Source organism: Micromys minutus (assembly GCF_963924665.1).
Source record: "Micromys minutus genome assembly, chromosome: 5".
NCBI lineage: Eukaryota > Metazoa > Chordata > Mammalia > Rodentia > Muridae > Micromys > Micromys minutus.
Window position 1 is genome coordinate 68,377,628 of NC_137974.1, and position 25,713 is coordinate 68,403,340.

General features: G+C 37.6%; 1 protein-coding gene across 1 annotated transcript in view; it reads right to left on the reverse strand.

The window, feature by feature from the left end:
• Positions 1–25,713, reverse strand: part of COL19A1 (collagen type XIX alpha 1 chain) — a gene marked incomplete at both ends in the record, with an annotated part of 301,963 nt that overhangs the window by 263,043 nt on the left and 13,207 nt on the right. The window contains 2 exons of the mRNA XM_080916766.1: positions 1,176–1,299; positions 24,943–25,042. Of these exons, the coding sequence (XP_080772892.1) occupies positions 1,176–1,299; positions 24,943–25,042 (224 nt within the window). The remainder of the gene's footprint in view (positions 1–1,175; positions 1,300–24,942; positions 25,043–25,713) is intronic.

Consider the following 25,713-nt stretch of genomic DNA (forward strand, 5'->3'; position numbering starts at 1 on the left):
AAACTGACCTGGTCATTTAAAACCTTTAATATTTTTTATGGCAGGGAGAAGATATTTCATAGATGGCATGCATTTTTAGTTCGTGTTCATCCCACCATAAGCTTGTGACCGTTATTAATAGTGAGAAGATCAACCAAAGTTAAAGGTGATCAATGGTTATGCGTTTGTTTTTATTTGGTCTTGAAGATGTATTTACTTTTATGTGTATAAATGTGTGCCTGTATGTATGTATGTATGTATGTATGTATGTATGTACACTCTATGTCTCTCCCTTGAACAGAGAGCTCATCGATTTGACTAGTCTTGCTAACTAACTTGCTCTAGGGATCCCATCGCCCACTTCATGATGGCTAAACTAACAGGTGAACCCCCAACTTCACGTGACATTTATATATGCACTGAGCATCTGGACTCCGGTCCTCATTTGAACATGACAAGTGCTTTCCCCTGAGCCATTGTCCTGGCTTCTTCTTCTCATCCCTTTCTAGAATGAAGCACTTGGTCCATATTTGTTTTTGTTAATGAAGCCATTGTTGAAATATCAGCTTTCAATTGACAAGAGAATTTTAAGTAGAGAAATAAATCTTTTTAAGGATAATATATGATATGAGGGGACATGCAGTTAATTAGCGAGGTGAAGCCAGTCAATAAAGCATCTGTGTAGTGAAAGCAGATCTTCCACTAACTTCATATAAAATATCAATCTCTATGTTAAAAGGGGTTGGAGTTCAAGGTGTGGCTCAGTGGTAAAAGCAATGGCTGTTCTTGCAGACAAGCAGACTCCAATTCTCAGCACCTATTCAGTGGCAAAAAAAAATTGTAACTGCAGTTCCTGGGAATCTAGCACTGTTTTTTGCCCTCTCTGGTTAACAGTCAAACACATAGTGTATGTATATACATGCATACATCCATGCATATATACATACCTATAGGCAAACATTCAGGCACATAAAATAAAAGAAAATAGATCTTTAGGACTAAACAAAACAACAATGTCTGGTTCACCAGATTCTCACATCATGCATATCCTCAAGGTTTACCTACTTAGCAAGGTTTACAGTTTTCTATTGAAAATTTCCCTAAACAAGGAAGTATTTGGGTGCTACATCGATCTCCAGATTTGGGTACACAGAATAGAGAACCACCTGACCCAATGAAATGAACTGGTAGCTTACCTGAGGCATATTCTGCTGGTTTAAAATCTTCCATAAAAACCAGCGCTCCTTTTTGGTGCTTCTTCGTACCCGAAACATGACAGCTATGGCGTATTCCTCTGGAAGGCCTTTGGGAAATACCTTACTATGGGAAGAAAACAGACAAGGATTGTGGGAACACTGAAGGTGGCCAGAAAATAAATTTAAGTATACAGTTCTGTGAAATACAGTCTCTCAGTCATAGCTACTCCCAACAGGTTTATCATTTATTACTCGTTTTTTTTTTTTTTTTCTGTTGTTAGATGTATGGAAGCAAGTCTGTCTGCATTTTCCATGTAATTTTAATTCTCAGTCTCTCCCTTTTCTAATCATCTCATATCATTTTTATAAAGGCTGGGATATATAAACAAGTGGGTAGGCTACAATACTTGGAGAGTCTCAGAATTCACTGACTTTGGATGCATAGCAGTGATTTAGGAAGAATTAAAGTCGGCTTCCTTCGTGGTTTGGGTACAAAAAAGCATCAAGGAATATTTTCTAAAGAAATGTTACCATATTTAAATCTTACAAATGAATTCCTAATACTCATTGCCAGTAAGTTATGACGACAATAAATTAAAAGTGAGTTGGCTGTATTGTCCTTACTATAAAAACATTAGTCTTTGTAGAGAGTAGAAGCCAAAGAATGGCCCTAATTTCTTTCTTTGTCAACCTCACTGTCAGGATACTGGTCTTGGTAAAAGCACAAGGAAATAAAAAAAAAAAAAATCCACAGTCTACATATCCACATATCCTGAATTTGATTTTCATTAGGTTATAGATAAAGTGTCTAGGTCTTTTCATTGGATGTGAGAATCCTGCAATATTAAATGAAACTCTGTAATCATGAAATGAAGCTTTTTTAGTTTTTAAATGGAGTATATCACTTATGGACAAACAAAACATGAAGTTGCGTTATATAAATATAGCACCATGCACTTAATTAGTAAGACTAGAATTGACTATTATGCTCAGCTCTACTAAAAGTGATAGCAGAGAACTTTATTATCAGTTCTACATGATTATGTGCCAATAATGAGATATTGTATCTTCTAGGATTTCTACAGTATCAAATGAAGTTTTACTAAATTGTTGGTGACAATTGTTGCAATGTTCTAAGAAGTGTTGCTTAGTTAAACGTAATAACAAAAAAAGGGTTGAAGCAGCAACACCAAGTGCACTTCCAACTGGAAACTTGGAGATAGTTATGGAAAAACTACTGTTGAAGAAAATCCCAAGCCCCATGTTATTCCCTTACCACATGTAATCAGAGCTGGATATTCCATTTTGCTTCCAATGTCCTACATCTCTTCCCAACTCTCCACCTTGAAGCTCTTAGGATATAACTGTCACCCCAGGATTTCCAGAATTTAACAACACCATTATATTGAACATCATTCCTTCTTACCAAATACCTTTACCAAATACAGACAAGTTCAACATGCACAGGATCACATGACCACAGACTTACATCTTTCAACAAAGACTGTGTATTAGCAAGAATTAAAAGAAATACGTTTCTCTTGCTATTTTCTTTTATCCTCCCTTTTAAAACATCACTTTCCAGGTACCTGGTTAACTCCCGAATCTTTGAATATCTCTACTTTTTCTGGGTCAGTTTTCTCTAATAATTTTGCCTCTGGAAGCTGTGAAGTTAATGAATTTCCAGTAAATTGTGCTAGCCATTCACACCGAAGAATGACTGTGGTAAAAACACCGCCTTGGTTGGCAAGGTGGGGCAATGGGATGCTTCACTGCCTGGCATGGTCGGCTGTGGTCTCTGTGAGGGCTCTTCAAATGTTAATATGCAGTGACTATTTCTGTAGATATTTGCCCTTTTTCCAAAGACAATACTTTTGCTTTACACATGGTAAATGATATTCACCTGACAATAAGCATTCTGCAAGAGTGGAAATGGTGCAGGGGACATGTTAATGTCAAAGTCTCTTGTTCACTGTAGAATTTTTCCTTTGCCCCCGTTTTGGTTGTCCTGGCTCATTCTCCTGTTTACTCTCTTGTTAAGCTCAGTCTGTAACGTTTATGGTTCAAATTCTTTCGCTTCTAATACCCCTCACCCACCTCCTGTGTAGTTGGATAAAGAAGGTAGTAAGTTGGTCACTTGGGACTTCATATTCTCGGGCTCATGTGACACATATGTATGCACACGCACAAACACACATAGGAGTGTTTGTACACCCACACACAAATCCATGTGTGGATAGCTACATGGCTTCTGCATAGTCTGGTTCCTCTTAATTCTTCATGGTTCAGGATCTGTTGAGGTATATCCTCTTCTCCCTAATGTTCCCCACCTACAACACTGAAAGCCCAGCTCTGCTGTTGCTCAGTCGGGCACACATTCCAATTGATTTTTCTCTTCTAGAATGTATTGTGACTTTTCTATTCCAGAGTAAATCTCCTTTTAAATCATTCATGTGTCCTCTTCAAATGGTCTTGTAATCTTGCTTTACAAATATATGTCTTCTCTTTATAAATCAGCCTCCCTTTGACCTGGCTGTCGAGCTGGTAGCTCCTCATTAACCCAGTGAACTATTTAAATGAACACTCCAAATAATTATATCCTCGCTGTCCCTTCAGTCCTTCTCACTCATTCCTGAATTCTAGCATTATTCCAGCCAGGGAGCCTGCCACCTTCTTCGCACTCACCCTCCTCTCTGTGCAGGTCTTAAGACTGCTGGTATCTTTTGTTGTTGTTCATATAAACCAAATGTATAGCCCTATGGGTACAGGACGGTTGGAATACAAACTCTGGGTGCTTATGTCAAACCCCTTCACCTATTAATCCTGAACAACTACAGTAGTGTCCACAAAGGGTAGATAATAAATGCAGGCAAATCAATAAATGAACTGAGCTTGTCTGCTTTGTAGATAAAAACATAGCGCTCGATCTTGCCTCCCCCATTTTGGTATAGCCATGCGTATAAACAATATCCACTTCCTCACATTCCTCTTATACTTTGATATGAAAAACACAGTGGCGAGTTAATAATAGTAAGTGTCATGGGTCCTTGTGTTAAGGACACATGTGAGGACGGCAGGCAACAGAGCTCAGGCCATCTACAGGGACAGCTGTTACTTAGTGCCAGCCAGCTGGTACCATATGGGATCATAGATTCAGTGTTTCCAGATTATTCACATTTTCCAAACAAGCCAAAAGCCTACGGTTTTGCCTAAAAAGTTTCAAGTTTTAAATTTTGACAGTTAATCACACTTTTCATAAATACTGTCCAGACTAATAAAGGACAAGCTAAACAAAGCCAGTGCCATGACCAGCAGTTAGCAAAATTATGTGATAAGCATCAGCTCAATTCTCATCTGATATAGAATACTGTAAAATTTTAACAGACCACATAAAGAAGGCCCCCTCTTCAGATTAGGGGACTGCTAAGGGGGCTAAAATCAGAACAACATGATATGAATGAAAACCCTGATGTTGAAAGTAAAATCAGTTTTAAAAGTTCCTATTAATAGTGAAAGCAAGATGGTAGTTGTTGGAGATTATCCCATGATCTGTCAAAGGGAATGCAGCCACGGTGGTGTAGCGAGAGGTGTCTTAAAATACTTTGCCTCAATGCCACGGACCCTAGATTGCTGCCAACTGAATCTCCAGGCTTGTTTAGTACATTGAAGTATGCTTTTCTGCTTTCTAATCTGAGTCCATTTTATGGTCGCAAAGGTACTTAATGCGTACATGAAAGACTTAAATTTTTAAAGCATATTTCATGGCCCGTTCGGGACAGTGTTCTGAATATTTGAGAAGCACACACACTCAGCTACTTCAGCAAGAAATGTGCTCATTACGTCATGTTATCTCAGGGGCATTATGTTTCCCTTGAGCATTTTCTACCAAATGGTCTTTTAATCTTTATATTAAATATTGACATTTTCAATAATTTTTATTAAATTATTTATTTCTGTGTGTTCAACTTTGTCAGTGTTTGTGGATTTTAGGGTTGTGTTGTTGGGTGCATATATATTGATCATTGCTATCTCCTCTTGATGGACTAAGATAGGATGATAAATTAGAAAAACTAGTCTTTCTGACTTTGTATAGCTATTTCAATGTAAATTGAGTGGCATACTTTTTTTAACTTTTAAACTTTTACTTTTTAAACTTTTAAAATTTAAATTTTACTAAAATTGGAAACATGAATTATGTCTATTTTAGATACTACATAGATGTATCATGCTTTTTTATCTGTTTGAATAATTATTTGTTTTTGTAAATATTTATAATTAACATATTTGTCAATATGATTGATTATACTTATCATTTGGTGTTTGTTTTCCACTTATTTTGTGGTTTTTATTTTTCCATTATGATTTATGTTAAATGTTTATACTATAATGCCATTTACCTTCTTTTAAAATTGTATTGTTTGCTGCTTTCTTACTGACTATCCTAAGTATTATACCTAACATTGTAGATTTACAACTTCACAGCATCCAGTGTGGATAAGAGGCAGAATTATTAGAAAAAACTGACCCAGAAAAAGTAGAGATATTCAAAGATGTGGGAGTTAACCAGGTACCTGAAAAGTGACTTTTTAAAAGGGAGAATAAAAGAAAATAGCAAAAGAAACATATTTCTTTTAATTCTTGCTAATACACAGTCGTTGTTGAAAGATGTAAGTCTGTGGTCATGTGATCCTGTGCATGTTGAACTTGTCTGGAAAGGTATGTGGTAAGAAGGAATGATGATTAATATAATAGTGTTGTCAAATTCTGGAAAATGGATATATATATATATATATATATATATATATATATATATATATATATATATATTGCTTCTTCCTTGCATGGTGTTAATGTTTCACACAGAATGTATCTTTATACATCTATCAGCACTGATTCATAATTATTGACATATGTACATATATGTATTTATATCTATGTGTTATATATAAGAAAATAAAGGATATAAAAATAAAGAAGTACCGGACAGGTAGCTCATTAAGTTATGTGATTAGCACCCATGCAAGAGGACATGAATTTAATCTCAACACCTACACTAAAGGCAGGCATGATGTCTTAAATTTTTAATCCCAGTACTGGAAAAGCAAAGACTGGGGCTCAGTTATGACCGTTCCAGTTCTGCTCAAGGGTTATGCTCAGAGGGTATAGAATAAACACATGGAATTTATTATACTCACTACAATTTATTATTTAACATGGAATTTGTTATATTTACCTCAAGGTCTATCAGCATTTTGATAGGCCACCTGATGACTTTGTGTAAAAGGAACAAAACAGATAAAGGCCAACTAAATTTTAGAGTAAAATTGTAATAGTTTATACATAAAGTTCAACATAATTCTTTTCAGTAACTTATAATCTAATTTGAAAGCTAAAAATGCCTTTATATCTTAAAGTTTCTCTTGTGTTAAAAATAACTAATTAGTATGATTAATATGTGATAATTACACTCTCAAAATGTCCAGTGAAGAAATGTCTCTGGAGTGCATTCCTAGTGAATGAAAAGCTTTGTAACGATCATATTTCTCTTTGAGAAATTTACAATCGGTTTTCAGGAGCAGAGCAAATGTTTGCTCTTGTTTTGTTTTATTTTGTTTGCTTACAGAAAATGTAAGCTTTCTAGAAAAGTTTTTGTATTTAAAAGTGAGATGTTAAAGACTATATCTGCCCCTACCAGCTTGGCTTCTTGATTACAGGGCACACACACAAACACTTGATGTGATGCAGAATAATTTCTCTGGGCCCTGCCAAAGTTTCTATTATAAAAGAGGCCATATTAGATTACTTGTGTGCTACCAGAGAGATATAATGACAGCTTGGCTATCCAAGATATCCAGCCTGCATGTTTGTGAATGGAGTGTAATTTCCTATAAGAAATCCTATCCATTGCTTATTCAGTGATATTCCATTAAGAAAAATATTGTTAAGCTTTACCCAAATTTATATACATATATATATATATATATTGCTATGAATTATCTATGGAATATTTTATGCCTTCACCCCTATTTTATATTCATTGCTTCTAGTTCAATACGCTCAATATGAATTTTATTCCCATACATTAATGTTAACCTACTCTTGAGGGCTCATTGGAATTTTGAATTTAATCTACGACATATTTCCTATGTCTATGACCCTTACATTCATTTGTGTTACCTAAATATTTATGAACAGGTGAGGGTACAAGCATACCATCGATTTAAAATCAGTAATTTAAATGACTAATGGCCATAGAGAGTGAACTTAAAGTTTTTCTGATTTATCCAAAGGTGCGGTGTCCCCTTTATGTTGACTGCTAAGAGCAGAGTTAGTGTAGTCAGAATACAGAGTGTCTCTGAAGTCTCAAGATTCACATGTTTTAAATGACTTTGAGTTTGTCATGTACTTCAATGTTGCAAAAATCTCTTAGTTTTCGTCTCTTCTCTGATGTTCTCCACACAGCAGCCCCAATTCAATCATAAAGAAAAAATGGATCGATCGAAGTTGTAGGGGAGGAATTAGAAAATCCAGTTCCTGCCTCCTTGAAGTGACCAGTGGGGACAGAAAATGGCATCAAATTTAAGAATTTGTGTCAGTGGGGGATTGACCCCAACAAAAATGGGTTTTCTAAAATCTGAATATTATGTTTCCCTTTGGGTGTCAACACTGAGAAATATTTATTTTTATCTTTGCATTGTCTATATTTAGTCAGTCTTTTAAAAAGCATGAATCCTTGTTGCAGTAAATATTAAATATTATTGCTTATCCTTTCATTGGCCCCCGAGGTATCACTCCTCGGATACCGCTCTAGTGTGGAGCTGAGCACACGAACGTTGTCACTCAGTCCACAAGCCACACTCTCCAAGAGATTCCCTTCCCCAGAGGTTCACTCAGCCCACCCTGGTGCTTCTCCCCTGGCCTGTTTCTTTACCCCACCGCCCGGCACAAATATGACTCCATGGCCCAGTAACTTTTCATGCAGGTTTACATATTACAATCTCAATCCACAAACCCTCTATACAATAAGATTACATCTAATAGACAAAGATACAAACTGCCCTTCCATATGAGATAAAGGCTTATGAAATTCCTTTAAATATGTATATTAACCTATGTCCGATGACAGCCACCAGGATATAAGTCTGCTTTCCCTGGCTCCGTCTTGATTTTTTTTCCCTCTCAATCCCTGTTCCTCTTCCATTTTCCTATCTTTACACCTCTTACTTCTCCACTGTTCAATCACATATCGACTTATCATAAATCTACAAATCTTATTAATGATCATTTAAAAACCACGGCTGAGCTGAATATGGTGGCACACACCAGATTTGTGAGTTCAAGGCCACTCTGGTCTACAGAATGAGTTCCAGGACAGCCAGGACTATGTAGAGAGACCTTATAAAAAAAAGAACATATAAATGCAAATAAAAAAAAACACAACTCTTTCCATTTGGATAAAATAACACTAAGCCTTAAAATGACCTGTGAGTTAATTTGTTCTCTTCAGAGACCTAGCCAATAGAGAGATAATATAGACAATGCCTTCACCTCTTCCTATTATCCGAAAGGCCATAAATATTGACATGTACATTGACAGGCAAGTTATATGAACATTAATAAATAGACTAAAGACTACATTTTTTTCTATTATGGCAGGGAAAAAGAGTCACTAAAGTCTTTAATTCCCACTGTACATGGAGAAAAACAATAAGCTATCATAAAAAATCTTCAATAAAAATGTACCTGAGTGACTATTGTTACCATAAATTTAACATTCAGCAACTAATAATAAAACACCATGACATATAAAACTGCCTTTAAAAAATAGCATTTTATGTACCCCTGAAAAAATGCATTGTTCAGAATGTTAGACTGGAGTATATCCAAATTTTACATTAAGTAGGTTCTCCAGTGATTTTCCCCCCTTCCTGATTAATGAGATTTCTTGCTAGGTAAAATTGATTTAAAGACATTAGGAAATACAAATAAGATAATAGTTTAGATAGTTGGTATATTATAGGAAAGCTCTTGGCAAGACATAGAGGATGGCTTTAATCACTGTGTACCTTTAATTACTGTGAAATAGAATTGTATATCTAAAGTCATTTAAAGGTGTGATACAAGGTCAAAAATTGTTGGAAGATGCCAGCATCCTCTCTTACTATGCATTGCTTTCACAGAAAGCCCAAGCAGCTAATATCCACTGCTAGGCTTCTCTTCCTCCCTGGATAATGCTTGTGTTTATAAAACGCAGGCTCTGTTAACATTAGACCTTACTCAACATTAATCCTTGAAAACTAGTCACATGGTATTACCAGGTTATCTAATAATCAGTTCACACTTTGGAAAGCACGGAGCCGAGGTCTGCAGGGATTATTATGAAGGAAGGAAACTTTAGTAGAGAACACAGAAGGAAGAACAAATTTGGAGTCAAAAATATCCCTGAGTTAGCCAGTCCAAAACAACACACCACTATCATGAGATTGGAGCACTTGAAATGTCACCATGACATATGCAGGAAAGAGCAAAAGAGAGCATGAGAGAGGGAAAGGGAGAAAGGGAAGGAAATGGGGATAATGAGGAAAGGAGGGAGGGAAGGATGGAGGGAAAGAGAGAGGGAGAGGGAGAGGGAGAGGGAGAGGGAGAGGGAGAGGGAGATGCTAAAGGGAGATAAAACTTTTGTCAGCCTTCCTGGACTTATATGCTCCTGAGCATCTTTACTTGAATGCCTAAGTCATTCTTTTGTTCAACTTGTTGCTTTTCTAGCCAAACACTTCTCTACCAGGGCTCCACAACTCAGAGACACAGCCATTCGCCCAAGTATTCCAGTTATATCTTTAGAAGTCAGCTTAATTTTTACCTTTCCTTCATTATCAACCCAGTCCACTGTCAAGCCTTACTCCTACCACCAACACAGACCACAGGTGTATGCTCTCTTCTCAATCTACATGCTTCTTGCCTGAGTCCAAGTGGCCAACATCTCTCCAATAAATTCTTGTTACACAATTATGATTACACACCCCCCTTCCATCTTTTTCGGTCTGGATTGTACATGGCAGCTAGAATAAACTTTAAAAGCCAGACAAGATACCTCTGTTCTAAAACTTTTAGAACACATCTTTAAATATGCAGAATAAAGGGCACATTTATGATGCTGGTTCCGAAGCTGACTCAGTCCTGCCTCTGACTCATTGTCTTCCGCACTAGATTCTTTGAGGCAGCCAGGGCCAGCCACAATAACGTGGATTTTAGTTCCTTGAAAAAACTGTGGTTATTGAAGCCTTTTCCCATTGTGTCTTCTGTGCCTTCTCATGGGGCCATCTTTCTAGAGTTTGCATTTACACAAATTCTCCTTCTCATTTGTGCCTGGGTTCAAATGTCATGTCCTCTAAGAAGCTTAAAGTTGCCCTGGCTCCAGTCACCACCCTAACATACCATTTTGCCTATTTTTTCCAGTCTTCTTTGTTTTCAAATGTCTTGCACATTTATTGCTTATTCTCAGCTACCGTAAAATGATTTTCATGAAAACAGGGCTAAGGCTAACTTGTTTCTGTTAAACAAACACTGGAACAGTAACCTGTGTCATCTGCAGAAACCCATGATGCCTGTGATCCTTTTCCAGGGGCTGAATAAGCATAAAATCTATGTTCGCTTGTTTAAACCAGTGGGGAAATTTATCCAGCAGGAAAAGAGCAGGAACATTTAAGTACCAAATGATACTGAAGATTCAACAACAACAACAGAAATAAAACAAGAATCAACAAACAACAATGAAAGGCCAGCTCTCAGATGGTCAGCTCCAAAGAGAACCATCAGAACTACACGGTGATTTAAGACCACTGTAGAGAAAACATTACCAGATGTTTCAAAAAAATTTCACCAAAAAATATATATTCAGTAGTATTCTTCTATTCTTCCAAAAAAATTCTTGCAGTCATGATAACTATGAAACATATGAACTATGAAAACATATGAAACATATATATATATGTATGTGTATATATATATATAATATATATATATATACATATATATATTACTCTTAAGGCTTAAGGAAATCCTGAATATAATTTATATCAACTGTCTCAGTTACTAAGTGAAAAAAATCAAAGCCATAGAACTTAAATGACCGCCCTTCCAGCTCTCTGCCAAGCAGAGGTCATGATGGGACTTGAACTCGTGACTGTTTATTCCACGGACAGTTTTTTCCAGGATATCAAGTTGCCTGCTTCCTCTTGGCTGCAAATGAGATTCTCCTCATCATTATTGACTTGACTTAAAAGTAATCTTTTCTAATTCTGATGAAGAAGAGAAGCCTCTAGTTCTTTTTCTGAGCTTTGGAGAGTAGGTAAGCTAATATAAAATATTGGTTTTACAGAATTTAAGGTTCATTTCAATGTTTACAGTAACACAACAATATTAGCAACAGCAACAAATCATATTTGGTCTCCAAGGAAAATATTCACTATGACATTTGTACACCCTAGTTCCTGGTATCCCTGAGGATTTGATAATGACAGTTCCTTCCCCTACAGTTATCTGAGCACGGACCAGGAAGTATCACAGAACACACAGTAATATCTTTAAAATGGGTTAAGTACAGTCTGTTGGAATGATACATACTAAAAAAGGTAAAATCAGAAATACTTTCCTTATATACCTTAGAGATTACTTACTTATTTTGATGAGAAGGGCCTGTGTGTCTTATAAAAGATAAACACTAGGTTGGGATTTTAACATCTTTGGGGGGGGGGTGAATAGAATGGTACCTAAGTAACAAAATCAATAATTATTTTATTTAAAAACCCCAAAATCCAAAAAACCCAAAAAACAAAAAACTTAATTCCCTCACCCCCTTCCTTAAGTGGCAGCAATATCTGGAGTCTGGGTTATCTGAACAGACACCTGGTTTGGGATTTTGAAAGATGGAGAGTTCCTCAGAAGGAAACTTGTCAAAAGTAGTCCAAAGATCAGGGCTCAATTGTATTGAGCTGTAGGTATTGGTGATAGCATTCAAGGTGGCCTTGGCTAGATAACAATTTGAAGAATTGGTGGCTTTTACTTTTTAAAATAGAAGTCCTTCCCTCCGAGGAGTTGCGGCACTCCTAGGAACAACAAAGAAGCCACTTTGGGGTAGGTCTGCTGTGCATTGGGAAGGCCATTTTCTCTCTCACGAAAGCACGCCAAGCACATACTGGATCACTGTGATTGCCAGAGCACGGGGAGGTGAGGAGTAGCTCTTTAAGGTGTGAAAGTAATGATCATAAGTCTGACTATTTTAAATAATGATCCAGAGGAGAATCCTTTGCACAGATCCTGAGTCATGGTCCCACATGCAGATCAATGCCGTCCATCCACTGAATTCCCAAACCAGGGTCTGACATTGCTACCACCCCACAAAGTTAACTTGCTGAAGTAAAGAACCTTGTTTCGCAAGGATGGACGGCATCTTGGACCAATGAGAAACTAGTACAGAGTAACCTCAAGGGGACAGACTTCACTTCCCACCGCGTGTTCAGGCAGTGAGCACTGGACACTTGGAAAATTCAGGAAGAATGGCATTGAAAAGCAATCTCTTTCTAAAGACAGACACAAATACTTATTGACACCGTTGTATGGGGAGAAGGAAGTATAAGATGGATCGATTGATTCTCCATCACAAACCTTGGTGTCTTTTTCTGGTGAGAAAAATAAAAAGTATGGAGTAAATTTATATTTCTTGGCATATTAAGTAATTTTATTGAATAGAAAGGTTAAGCTGGTGCCATTTTCTGTATCCCTAAAGGAGTCATAGCCCATAGGGGGGCAGACAGGATCTCTGTCTCACACACAGACAAAGTTAAGGATAAAGTCAAACTTCAGAGTAAGAGATTGGGTAAGAAAAAGAAAGTCCCAATTGCTATTTCCTTTTCTCCTCTTTCTTCACTGTGTAATAAAAAGATGCAAGGCAAATAGGAAGACAGGAAAAAGAAAAAAGATTTGCATGTTTTCAAATTTCAGTGCTCATAAAAACAAAACAAAACAAAAACCACTAACAGCCAGGGGGCCATAATTTTTCTAGAAAAACTTCGTTTTGTACATCACGTTCCCCAAATCAAGTGTACTTTATGTCCAAACAGTGGCATATTCGAAAGGCTTAATTGTCGATGGTAGACAGAGGTCCCATCGCACATTCTTCAACCAGTCCAGAGCCTAAAGTAAAGCTGCCTTTTAAAAGGCCTATTTCAGTAGACGGAATGCCAGCTTCCCAGATCCCATTTAACAAGACTGACATTTGTTTATTTATTTTTCTTTTCAAATGGATGGCCACATGGAAAAAGATTCTATTTTTAAATATCAGGAACAGGCTTCCAAATTAATTCTTCCATTCTGAATAAGTGTGAGGCAGGGTTTATAAAGAACTTCCGTATTTACCAGTATCACCGAGGCCTCCGCCTTGCTGAACAGCTTCCAGGAAGAGAAATATGATACAAGTTACATTTCCTGAGGGTGAAGTGAGAGATGCCTCAAGTTTATAGTAAGTCGTTTCGTTCCCAGCTGACATTCAACATCACCTGTCTCCTTACAGGCGATATGTCGAGCTGGACTGGAGTCTCTGTCTAAATGCCTTCCCTCGGGTCTGGGGATAATGTTTGGTTTCAGAGCCACCGAGAGTCTGAAATCTTAGACTTTTCGTGTTTGCAAAGAGGATTCAGACACATAGCTCGTTAATGAGAACACGAAGCTTAGGTGATGCTCTAATAATTCCTCGCCTGTCCCAGTAAGCACTTGTTCATTGTGGGGTTGTAAATGACTTCCTGTTGAACACAGGCCCTCCTACAAATGCCACTGAGCCTTGGAACAAAACCAAAATCAAAAGGAGAGTTAAGCAAATTGCTCTTCAGAAACAGAGACCCACTGCAAGCCAGGGTTGCCAGGTAACTCTCACCCAGGGAAGATCAAAATGCCCCAACAAAGCTCAGTCCTCACAAGAGGTCCCTGGAAATCGGAAATGTCCTCCTGGTATCTGGGTGCCCAACTCCTGCCTCAGTATCTATTTAGGAAGTCTCACACCTAACTAAAAGCTATGATTTCTCTATGGCACTCACACAGTTACTTTCCCCCACCCCTCAGGGTGGTTGCTACTGCTCCCATGCCTTTAGTTTTTTATATGAATGAAGTTCAATCTCTTGAACATATGGCCTTCAAATTAATTCTGCCTTGCGTTCTCTTGCTTCTCTAGATATCCTCACACCTGTGTTCACTAACTACACGGGAGTTTCTCAGAATCCTTTAACAGCCAATTGCCTGCCCCATTGTGCACACTCACGCCCCCCCCAACCTGGAACACTCATCTGTCAAGCCTCTGCCTTTTGAATCCTCTGTAAAACTGTTTCCAGGGATTCTCACCAGCTCTCTCAAGAGTGTATGCCACATTTATACACCATTACATTCCATAATGGCTAATTGTTGGCCTCTCTGTCTTTGGAGACAGATAACTTGGGAACACAAACTGTGCCTTTCTTTGTCTTTCAGCCCACAGAGAGTATGCAAGAAACATTCGAAAGTCCAATGCAATGTTTTGTTGCAATTTCTCTGAATGCCACCCCCCACTGGCATTAAAGTTGAACTTAAAAGTGACCCAATATTATAAAGTGCTTTTCTGAAATTAGGGAAAAGATACCCTTCACAATGGTCACAAACAATATGAAATACCTTGGTGTGACCTGTATGACAAGAACTTCAAATCTCTAAAGAAGGAAATTGAGGAAGATCTCAGAAAATGGAAAGATCTCCCATGCTCATGGATTGGAAGGATCAACATTGTAAAAATGGCCATCTTACAAAAAGCAATCTATAGATTCAATGCAATCCCCATAAAAATTCCAACCCAATTCTTCATAGAGTTGTGTATGTATAGAAAGAGCAATGTGTAATTTCATCTGGAATAACAAAAGACCTAGAATAGTGAAATCCATCCTCAACAACAAGAAAACATCTGCGGGAATCACCATCCCTGATCTCAAGCTATATTACAAGGCAATTGTGTTAAAAACTGCATGGTACTGGTACAGAAATAGGCACGTGGATCGATGGAATAGAACAGAAGATCCAGAAATGAACCCTCACATATATGGTCACTTGATTTTTGACAAAGGACCTGTAAACATTCAATGGAAAAAGGACAGCCTATTCAGCAAATGGTGTTGGTCCAACAGGCACTCAGCATGCAGAAGAATAAAAATAGACCCTTTCTTATCTCCTTGTACAAAGTTCAAGTGCAAGTTGATCAAAGATCTCCACATTAAACCAGGTACACTGAAATTATTAGAAGAGAAAGTAGGGAAAACCTTAGAACACATAGGCACAGAAGAAAATTTCCTGAACAGAACACCAATGGCTCGAGCTCTGAGGTCAAATATCAACAAATGGGACTTAATGAGATTGCAAAGTTTCTGTAAGGCTAAGGACACTGTCAAGAAAACAAAACGGCAGCCAACAGAGTTGGAGAAGATCTTTAGCAACCTCACATCTGATAGAGGCCTAATATCCAAGGTATACAAAGAACTCAAGAAGTTAGACACCAGAGAATCAAACAACCCTATTAAAAAATGAGGTACAGAGCTAAACAAAACGTTCTCAACTGAGGAATATCAAATGGCTGAGAAGCATCTAAGGAAGTGCTCGTCATCCTTAGCCATCAAAGAAATGCAAATCAAAATAACCCTGAGATTCTACCTCACACCAACTAGAATGGCTAAGATCAAAAATTCAGATGACATCTGGTGAGGATGCAGAGAAAGAGAAACACTTCTCCACTGTTGGTGGGGTTGTAAACTGGTACAACCACTCTGGAAATCAGTCTGGCAATTCCTCAGAAAATTCTACATAGTACTACCTGAAGACCCAGCTATTCCACTTCTGGGCATATACCCCAGAGACGCTCCAACATACAACAAAGACACATGCACCACAATGTTCATAGCAGCCCTATTTATAATAGCCAGAAGTTGGAAAGAACCTAGATGTCCTTCAGTAGATTAATGGATACAAAAATTGTGGTACATATACACAATGGAATACTACTCAGCTATCAGAAACAATGACTTAACAAAATTTTTAAGAAAATGGATGCATCTAAGAGAATATCATCCTGACTGAGATAACCCATTCACAAAAGAACAGATATAATATGCAGTCACTGATAATTGGATACTAACCCCAGAAAGCACTGAACACCCCAGAAACAACTCACAGACTATATGAAGTTCATGAAAAAACAAAGGCCAAAAATAAAAAAGAAAGAAAATGAAAAACCATTATGCTTAATCTTCACACACCAAGAAAACATTGACTATTTCCAGGTTACATCTTGTTTTACATGTACTTTATGCTCATTGTAACTAGTAAGATTTTAATGCATACCATCAAACCTTTAAAAAAAATCAAGTACTTTTTATGTATAAATGCTTAAAATCTGTACATTTATCTTTAGTTTTTAAAATAAAGTTGTAAAAAAAAATAAAAATAAAGTACCCTCTGTAACCCTCCTGAGCTAAGATGGTTTTAGATGTATAATAAGTTCATAATTGATTCATAAGTTTAAGGTTATTCGGTTAATCATATCTTTTGGAAATGTGTAAACATAAAGAAACAGTACATTCACCAATACTTTAAATCAATTAATGACTAATTTTCACCGAATTGTTATGAGCCTAATTGTTATCTTCTCTAATGATTAGAGATGGAGCATGTACTCATGCAACTGTTTTGTGTGTGCACATACATGTGTGAGTGTGTGAGTGTGTGTGTGTGCGTGCGTGTTGTCTGAAATAACCCCACAGACATGCCCACTGGCCTTCTGACTGCAGCTTTTCCTCAGCTGAGATTCCCTCTTCCCAGGATTCAATGTCAAGTGGACAGAACCTGTGTCACCAGCCCTTCATTTCCTCTCACTTAGGTCCCTTCTGTCTTCCCTTCCCCTTGCTTTTTCTTTTCTCCCACCCCAAATCATATCCTTTTTACATGGGGCTTCTGTTTCCCTCCAAATACTTAAAGCATTAACTGTCTGTTCAGAGATGCAAAGCTGGTTCTCAATTCCTCCCCTTTCCTTTCTCTAAGAGAATAAACTGCCTGCTATGCAGGAAGCACTGGGCCTTACAGGATAGTATTCTCACTGTAGCAACTGGAGGAAAAAAAATACCTTAAATGGAAACCATCTCTTTTCAAAAGTTGATTTGCACTTGAATCTAGAAAGAGGCAAATGAACCACAGCGTCTCACTCGTGTCTGCTTTCATTTTATTTGACTTTTAAGTCTGTACTCTTTGAAATAAGTAATGGAGACCTCTTCAATATATTAGATATATGTTAATATTATATAATTAACATGTATGTTAACATTCTGTAAATTCATCTCTTCATTGTGTCATCATTTACCACACTTGAAATAAAAATGTTTGATGTTTCTAAGGGTTTTGTGTACTAGCACTCACAAATAAATACAAAATTTTAGAAGTTTCTGAATGAATAAGATTGTTTATCCCTGAGTTCACAGTCAAGGGAACCACTAATGTATATCTATACCGTTATCAAGTACTCATGCAGTTCAGCCTTCCAAAATAATATGGAGTAAGTGAAATCTGAAGGAAGAATATCCAGTTAATGTAAGTTTGGTAATGAAACTATAAAGCTTCCCTAAGCCCTGCTAGGTGACTGAAACTGAACGCGTTTCATGTTTTTCCCTCCCATAAAGCAAGGTCTGTATAACCACATGACCACATTCATAGCTGCATTCTCAAAGGACCGTCTTTACTTTTTCTTGAAATTAATGAAAGAGTACTCTTCCATGTCTACATTTCTGAAGTGTTAGAAGTAGAGAGAGTCTAGCAAAGATGCAACGTTTTACCAACGTGGCGTGTGTCTATTTCTCCTTACGCTCACAAGGGGATTTTGTTCCTTCCACTCAGTGACATCGTACCTAAAAATGAAGAGCGAAAGAACTCTCCACCTGACAAATTAAAAAATATTCTTTTGTATTGGACTGAGTGTTTGATTAATACTTTTTTTACATACAGAAGTTTTTTCAAAATTGTATTGTAGAAGAAATTATATCACAGATGTGACATTCATATGAAGTATATGTTACTTGATTTTTTTAAGAACCCAATGATAGAAAGACTTGACGATAACCTTGAAAAATATTGAAATTATATTATCAGGCTCTGCTTAATTATTACATGTGTCAATTGTTTAGTTTCTGTTCATTAATTTATATCTATCCAATTATAAAGTACATTTGGAGGAAAAGAACATAATATTCTGAAACAAACAAACATACTTGGAGGGAATTTCAGCATTTTTACATTTTACTAGTCATTTTTATATTAAGTAACCTGTTGTTGATTTAAAAAAATCCCTGAATTTCCTTTAAAAAATCTGAGATAATTTCTGTTAATTATTAGTAATTAAACATTTCCATACACTACTTAAAACCTCTACAAGGGTTACCTTTAAACTCTATCAGATATAATAAATACTAAATAATTGTGCTAAAAGAGCTTCGCTTAAACAATCTCAATCCAGTAGCCATGAGCCCAGTAGACTTTCCTTCTCATTTTAGAATGCAGGAGTGGTGGTGACTCACCTCACATTCCTGGCGTGCCAGATGATAATTAAGGAAGTGCAGCAATGACATTTAGGATCATGTGTAACAGTCAAGCTCATCATGAAGCAGCTGGACGGGGTCTTAGCTAAGTCACATGGCCCTTATATAGGAAGCTTTCTATCTCAAAACAAAAGAATGTCCAAAGAAAAACCCAGGGGATGCACGGTCACTCTCTGTAGCTTAATGGGGCTGCAAAGTGATCCTTCAAACCCGCCCAGGAATTAGTCTGTGTCAGAGCCCTGAGCAGTTTCATGCCTCAGAATTTAGCTGTTTCTGAGGACTTGGAGACGGCCCAACTAAGAGCGAAAAAGGAGTGAAACATAGATTAGAAAACAGGCCCATATGAGGGAAGGAATGAAAACTCTGAAAATTGGCCCTTACATGAGTGATACTTAAAATTCAGCTTCAGTGACAGAGGGGGCAGACTTTGTAGCTGAAACTTCGGTACAATGGGAAAGCAAAACTTGTATTGTTGTTGTTGTTGTTCTTAGTAGCTGTGGTATTTTATTATTATTGTTTACTATTATGATTCGTTTGTTTATGTTTTAATTATTAGTTTGCATGCATGGGTGTGTGCATCTGGAGGGCAGGTGCCTTAAGAGGCTGGAAGTGTTGGGCCCTCTTGGAACTGGAGTTCCAGGAGGTTGTGAGCCACTAGATTCCGGTGCTGGGAATCCAACCCAATTGTTCGGAAGAGCGCTAAGTGTTCTTACCAGCTAAGCCATCATCTCTGCTGTCTCCAGTTGCTGTTTCTTTCTTTCTTCCATATGACATTATGAGTTTCACTGTGGCATTTTCATACACACTTGACTCTTGTTCATCCTCATCCTCCCCTCCCCTCCATCCTCCTGGCCTGCTCCCCTAAGTCTTCCTCTGCCCATCAATGTTCTTCTTTTTCATGTCATATGAGCTCTAGTATCTTCTGTTTGATTTCCTTTACTTTCACCCTTCTCATGGTCCCCTTTTAAGTTTCATAGTCACATGCATGGAACAATTATTATATATTATATATCTATATTATATGCATATGAGAGGGAATATGTGGTATTTGTCTTACCAGTTGGGGATGCCTCACTTGATGTAATAGTTCCATCTTTATTGCTGTACTATTTACAGTAACTAAGATGGGGGACCAGTCCGCTTGTTTCTCAGTAGTTGAACAGAGGAAGAAAGTGTGATACACTGGATATTTTTTTTTCAGTTGCAAATGAAAATAAAATCATGACATTGGTAGGAAGATGGGCAGGGCTGTAAAATTTTTAGGGTAATTTTCCCTTGCATTCTGCATCTCTCTATCAGGCTCCAGGAAGAAAAGGCAGACTCAATGCCCCTTACCAGTGGGAGGCTGTCATTCAGAGCTGAGCCATAAGGAAGCTCAGAGTCTGCTGACTGGAACACACTTTGATTACGAGTTTCTGGGATTCACCAATGTTACTTGTTATTTGCTATTTAATTTTTATCTAACAAAACCGTTTAGAACATCTATGGTAGTTAGAAAGCACTCTCACCCCTATTGGTAACTGCATGAGTTTTAAGCTTAAAAACAACACATAAGAATTTAAAAGTGCAGAAGAGTTCAGGGGGTACAAAATATACAAGAATAAGAAGGCGATGGAACAGGGCTAGTACTCTCTATCAAGACCACTAACGGTGAAGGCGATGGGTTAATACTCTCCATCAAGACAATTAAAGATGGGTTTTCATTTCTAAACATCAGGCTTTTGGAAATAATTGTACATAGAGATGAAAAGTCACCCTCCTGTATTTTGTAGTGCTCCCTATAAGACATAACTATTGTAGACCTGAGCTTGTGAAAAAGGGTCAAGTTCATGAGATCCATCATTCAAAAGTAGCAAAGACAAGGGGCAAATTGTGGCGTAAGTTATGCAATGCACTACTCAGACTATGCTGAAGTCTGGAGCCCCTGAAAAAGTCTAGAAGACAAAAATACCAATTGGAATACTTTCTACTTATGACTCCCTTACTTTGAGACATGCTCAATTTTTATTTATATGACATTTTCTTAACTTTTTTGTGATTTTTGTCATTGACACTGCTACCCTCTCAATGGACTGCAAGCACATCTCCTATCTTTATTTTACTCAAATGATATATAAAAATCAGATAGTAATGGGTTAGCATATAATTTTGACACATATATGCATTGTATGATATTAAAGTGAAATTAAACATATTTATCACCTCCAATGGTCATCAATTCCTTAAAGAGATAATTTTAATAATTTTTTATTATTATCGTGAAATTTACTACTATTATCTGTGACTATCCTTTTGTACAATCCAAAACCAAGACAAACTCCTATCTCCTTATAACTGTCACCACTCCCCACCTCTTTTGCTACCAAACTATGGTAGTTTTAAATAAGTAAGGCCCTCCATAGGCTCAAGTATTTGGACACTCGGTCCTCAGGGAGCAAAGCTGTCTGTGGAGATGGTTCAACTTTACTAAAGCAAATATGTCTCTGAAAGTCTGCTTTGGGCGTTCACAGCCTTGCCCACTTCTGGCATATTCTATATCCCCTTTGCAGTTGAAGATGTAACCTCTGGGCATCATATTCCATCAACCTGATACCAGCCCCACCTCCCTGACATTACAAACTCTCCTTCTATAAATGTTGGTGACAATAAACTGTTTTTCACAAGCTTTTTGGTCAGGGCATTTTTCACAAAGAAAAGTAACAAGTACACTTATTCTCTCATATCCACCATTTCCCTCTTGTTGGCTATCGATAACTTCCATGTAAGAGGTGGGACTGTATATCCCTGCTTTTGTAAAGTAACCTACCATTTAGTTAAGGAGACAGAGAAAGACAACTCCTCCCATTAGAGATTTATTTTGGTAACAAAAACCAGAAAGTATTTATTCCATGCTAGGTAGAATGTTTTTAGCATCTCAGAAGGTTAAGTTTGTTAGCACACCCAATGTCATATGTGCTAAATATGTAACAAAGTATACTATCCTAACTCATAAAGTCGTATTATATAGATATTTTTCATAAATAGCATCCCTTCACCCTTATTCATAGGTGTTACTTCAAATGAAAAATCCACTAGCACAATTCAGAGTAGTTACAGATTTGAAACTCATCTGAACACCCCACAGTTTTCTTTTCTACTGATAGGTCACAGTGCTAAAAAAGCTACAGAACTCGATATGACCCCAGAATCCACCTTAGCGTGGTATTTCATACAACTGCCTGACAGATAGGGTGATTTACCGTATTGGAATCAATAATAAATCAGAAAATTTATGTCTTGAAATGTAACCCCCATTTTCCAATCGAGCTCTAAGCACCATGACTTTAGAAGCAGCAGTACATAGAAATTCAAAATGTATGAACCATAAACTCTGTCTTGTGAGAACAGCAATTAAAGACTCATGAAGAAAAAACCTCCATCCAATAAAAAGAATCTCTGGCCTAAGTGGTGGCATAACATTGCAGCTGGGCCAGGTCAGTTGCTTGTCCCAGATCCAAGGATGGTAGACAGAACGCCTTCAAACAAGCTAACAAGATAGGTGGAAGAGTTTTCCTTGGATGAGATACTGTTCCTGTCCTTCCCTGGACTCCTCCTCTTATACAGAGTAAATATGACCAGCATCTGTACAGAGTGCATCTGCTTGCTTTTCAGAATTAGAGAGAAAAGTAACTTTCCTTTTCTTTCCACCATCTGTATGGAGATCTTTATACTCTCGGCTAAGCAAGCTTTCCCTCCATAGCACTCTGTGTTACTCCAAGCCATGCGTGTACTGGTCTGCTGTGTGTCTAACCTCCAGGCTGCCTCAGAAAAACATGGATCTCTTTTCTCTCCCATTCTCCTTCTCTGGGCAGCTGGTGAGACTTCCTCCTTTTGTTTCTCTTTGAAACACTAATAAAATTTGCCTGAAGAACTCCATCTGAATCCATTCTTAAATACTTTTATTAGTGAGTCTAAAAACTCTAAGGGGGGACAATAACTTATTCTGAAAAGGTAATTCAGCCGACTCAATAGTATGCCACCCAGATTCAATTAAAGCACCCATCTCCAATCCAATAACCACCCTTTGTTGTCTCAAAAAGTATTGAAGAAACAGGAGTTTCAAATCATGAAAGACACAGCAAGTTCCTCAGATACTTTAGAGCAAATACACCTCTAAATATTGAGCAATAAAGATATAGATGGTTAGATATAAGTGTTGATATCTCAAAAACCCTTGCCTGAGCAAAGTTGGGATATGTCACAAGAAGCCCAGCTGAAAATATTGAGCCTCAGATAGGTCTCTGACCCCCATATTCAGGAGGCTCCTTCCCTTGTGAACATCGGGTGGGACGTACTAGAAGAATAGAAGCAAGTTCAGGCACATAAAGCATTTTCATTTTCCATATAAAATAGCATCAGCCTTTTCCCATGCTGACTTGGCTGGGCAGCTTATTTACAAATGTATAAATAGCTGAAACTTTGCTCCAGGCCCATTGAAAACCCAAAATGGCATCATGCAAGAGAAGCATCCTAGCACAGTTGGCTCCCTGAGCAAAATGAATGTGGAGATGAGTCAAGAGACTTGACACTCAAGAGTCGGCTTAGCCAGAAACCATCCAGTTTCCTGTCCTGGAGGAACAGGGTTATGCTCGGCAGAGCCAGAAAATGCACTTTCATTGAGTGTCCAAAGACTGAAGACTGGTTTAGAGCCAAGTTGAAAAACGAATTTCAATTCATGCCTGACATCTATAATCCTGTGGACTCAAAGGGAGAATATCGGTTCCTAATAGTGGAAGTACTATTCAAATCAGCTTAATTTGCTTTCCTCAAAGTCCAGTGAATTTAAAATGACTCACTCCAATCAATTCTTTTCCCACATTTCCAGGATTGTTGGGATTTAAATCAACAGGAAAAAAAAAAAAAGAAGTAAGAAAATAATGTTAATTTTTGAACATAGTATATTGCCTTTTCTAATTTTATTAATAAATGTTATCTATTACTACTAGTTAACCTCCCCGTTCACAAGTGTACATGAGCACAGGTGAACATACATGCACACACATGTGCACACACACATAGGCACACACACACTTTCACTTTGCTTTTCCTTACAGCATATGCATAATCAATCATGGAACTACTGGGCTGCCCTCAGTGACTGCTCATGAGGTCACCTAAACAGCTATACCCATGGCACTTGGTGAAAGCCCCACCGAGAGCCATTCATTCCTTCTATTCCCTAAACATCAAATCACGCTCTTCCTTGGTATCTGGTTTCCCATCAGTGAATGAACAGAAGAATGTCATTAAAATTAAGCTATCCAAGACATCTCAAAACAGGACGTCTAAAAGAAAGAATCTCCAGATAGGTAAGAAGATGTGTGAGGAACACATGTCAGTTCCTTTTAACACGAAGACATCTATGTGCATGCTAAGCCTAGGGGGAATGTGGTGCTTTTCCACAACGGTGCATTTAAACACAGGAATGTTCAAGTCTGACCCAAGATACAAGTACCAACCAACCAACCAATAGACTGACCAACCAACTGAACAGCCAGCCAACCAACCAGCCAACCAATTAACCAGCCAACCAACCAACCAACCAGCCAACCAACCAACCAACCAGCCAACCAACCAACCAGCCAACCAACCAACCAACCAACCAATCAACCAGCCAACCAACCAACCAAACAAACAAAAAAGCCCTGCAAGCGATTTCTCTTCCCTTCAAGCTCTATTCCATACATAAAGAGAGCACCCAAGGCCAAACTGTTGTTCGAATTCATCACAGAGCATGGTGTATACACAGGAAAACATACAGTACCAGTCTTTTTTTCTCTGAATCTACATTGAGCCTTATGATTCAAAGTTCACATTTTAAAATATAGTATCGGCTACGTCTATGTTAAATGCTAATAAGATTTCTCCAAAAATATATTTAATTTTCTAAAGACTATTTTTTTTGTGTGCAAGCAAAGGGCTCAATTGCATAGTTTTATTGATAACACATAAGTTCTGTATTCACTACAGTATCGGGGCATACTACTGAGCTTTCTTTTAATATTTGAGACAAGTTGAAATATCCTTAGAAAATATTTTTGTGACATTTTTAACATGAAAAGAAAAATGGAATATTTACTCACACAGTGTCTCTGATAAGAAGTGTGCTTCCCAATTTGAAACAGGTTTTATCACCTTCACAAAATGCATGCCTCAGAGCAAAGCTTTCTCCCAGATCAAAGCCTGTAAGATATGACATGTTATTAAAACCTGCAATAAACTCACAGAAGTATTGATCTTTAAACAGGATTCTTCGTTATCCATATCCACAGGTTGATTGATTTAAAATAAAACCCCTCCTGTTTGAAATCAACAAATACACCCCATTTCTTTTTTCCGTATTTCCCTTTTATGGTACAAGAGAATGAAATTCTCTTTGCATGCAGAAGGTATAGCCATCTTTCTAAACAACAGATCATAAATACCGGTTTTTTGTTTGTTTGTTTGTTTGTTTGCTTTTGCTTTGCCTTGTCTAAATGCAAAGCAATCCTCTGACACTGGCGTCCTCAGTGCTAAGGCCACACAAGTACACCACTGTGCTTGCTCTTTGCAAATGTTTAGAGGGAAGAAAATACCACTCTGATTTAATCTAAGAATTTACCTAGGCAAATGATTTCAGTAGATCATTGTGCCATTTCCAACATGTAAGCAGAAAATTAGCAGAGAAACAGTAGTCACTGCTTTAAAATCTAGACAGCCTCTTGCAAAACCATACTTCGGGAGAATTATAGGAAGGTGAGAAAGCACTTAGAATCCAGATGCTGGGTATGTGTTCTCTTCTCACATATGTGAGAGAGCTGGAGAAAAGCTGAGATGGGTGATGGGAAGGAAGGCGAAGAGAGAAGGAGAATAGG